Genomic DNA, 897 nt, shown 5'->3' on the forward strand with positions numbered 1-897 from the left:
GGACCCATCCTCATTTTTTCCCGGCGGCCCCCGCAGCAGCCCCTCGCGTTGGCCCCGGACGTTGCCGCTGCCGGTGGCCGACCCTGACATGTTGCGTGGGACCCGCTGAGCTCCCCACCCACCTTTCGGGCTGCTGTTCGGAAGAACGTTCCTTGAGCCCCGCAGTTAAACACTCTCATGGCGTCACAGGGAGAACTCACGTGGAAAGGGCTGATTGAGGTGAGTTTCGGGGGTTTGCAGGATCCCGGAGCGGGGTGGTCCGGAGCGGGGTGGTCCCGGCCGCTCCCCACCACGCGGGTTCCCAGCGCAGCTCCTTCCCGGGGCCGGTGGGGACTCCTGTTCCGCTGACGGCGTTTCTCGCAGGAGACGGCCTCCGGGAACACACAGCTTGATACTGCAGGACAGACGGTGCCGTGCAGGGGGACCTGCAGCTTTCCACGGCCCCCACAGCCCGAGGCCGCAGCGAGGAAACATTTCAGCCTCCGGTGCCGGCAGCGCAGGCACGGGGATGCAGCAGCCAGAGACGAACACTAAAGAGCTGAACCTCGTTTTTATTCAGCTTCAAATGAAAGAGGCAGTGCGGGAACAGTACAAAAAGTGGCTCTGAGAGGCTGCGGATGTTTTCCCATCAGGTGGAGCCGGCGGCGAGCAGAGCCGGTGTCTCGCTGTCACTGCTGGAGCGCTGGGAGCTGCGCTTCCCGCGCCGTGCCACAGCCACCACCAGCACCGTGCGATCAGAGCCTACGTTATCTTCCCCCAACCCGCTCGGACAAGCCGTGCTCCTCCATCGACGGGGTGGGAAGGGCACAGTAAAAACGGGGAATCACCCAGGCTTCAGGCCCCGGGGGACACCAGGTGAATACGGGGACGTGCATCCCTTCTCCCTGGGCGGCGCCA

The 897-nt window shown here is 64.7% G+C and overlaps 1 protein-coding gene across 1 annotated transcript in view; it reads right to left on the bottom strand.

Moving 5' to 3' along the window:
* Positions 1-179, bottom strand: part of CHST14 (carbohydrate (N-acetylgalactosamine 4-0) sulfotransferase 14) — a 10,091-nt gene extending 9,912 nt beyond the window's left edge. The window contains exon 1 of the mRNA XM_009892445.1: positions 123-179. Coding sequence (XP_009890747.1) covers positions 123-179 — 57 coding nt within the window. The remainder of the gene's footprint in view (positions 1-122) is intronic.
* Between the last annotated feature and the right edge of the window lie 718 nt (positions 180-897).

This window comes from Charadrius vociferus, unplaced genomic scaffold (genome assembly GCF_000708025.1).
Source record: "Charadrius vociferus isolate BGI_N301 unplaced genomic scaffold, ASM70802v2 scaffold1039, whole genome shotgun sequence".
NCBI lineage: Eukaryota > Metazoa > Chordata > Aves > Charadriiformes > Charadriidae > Charadrius > Charadrius vociferus.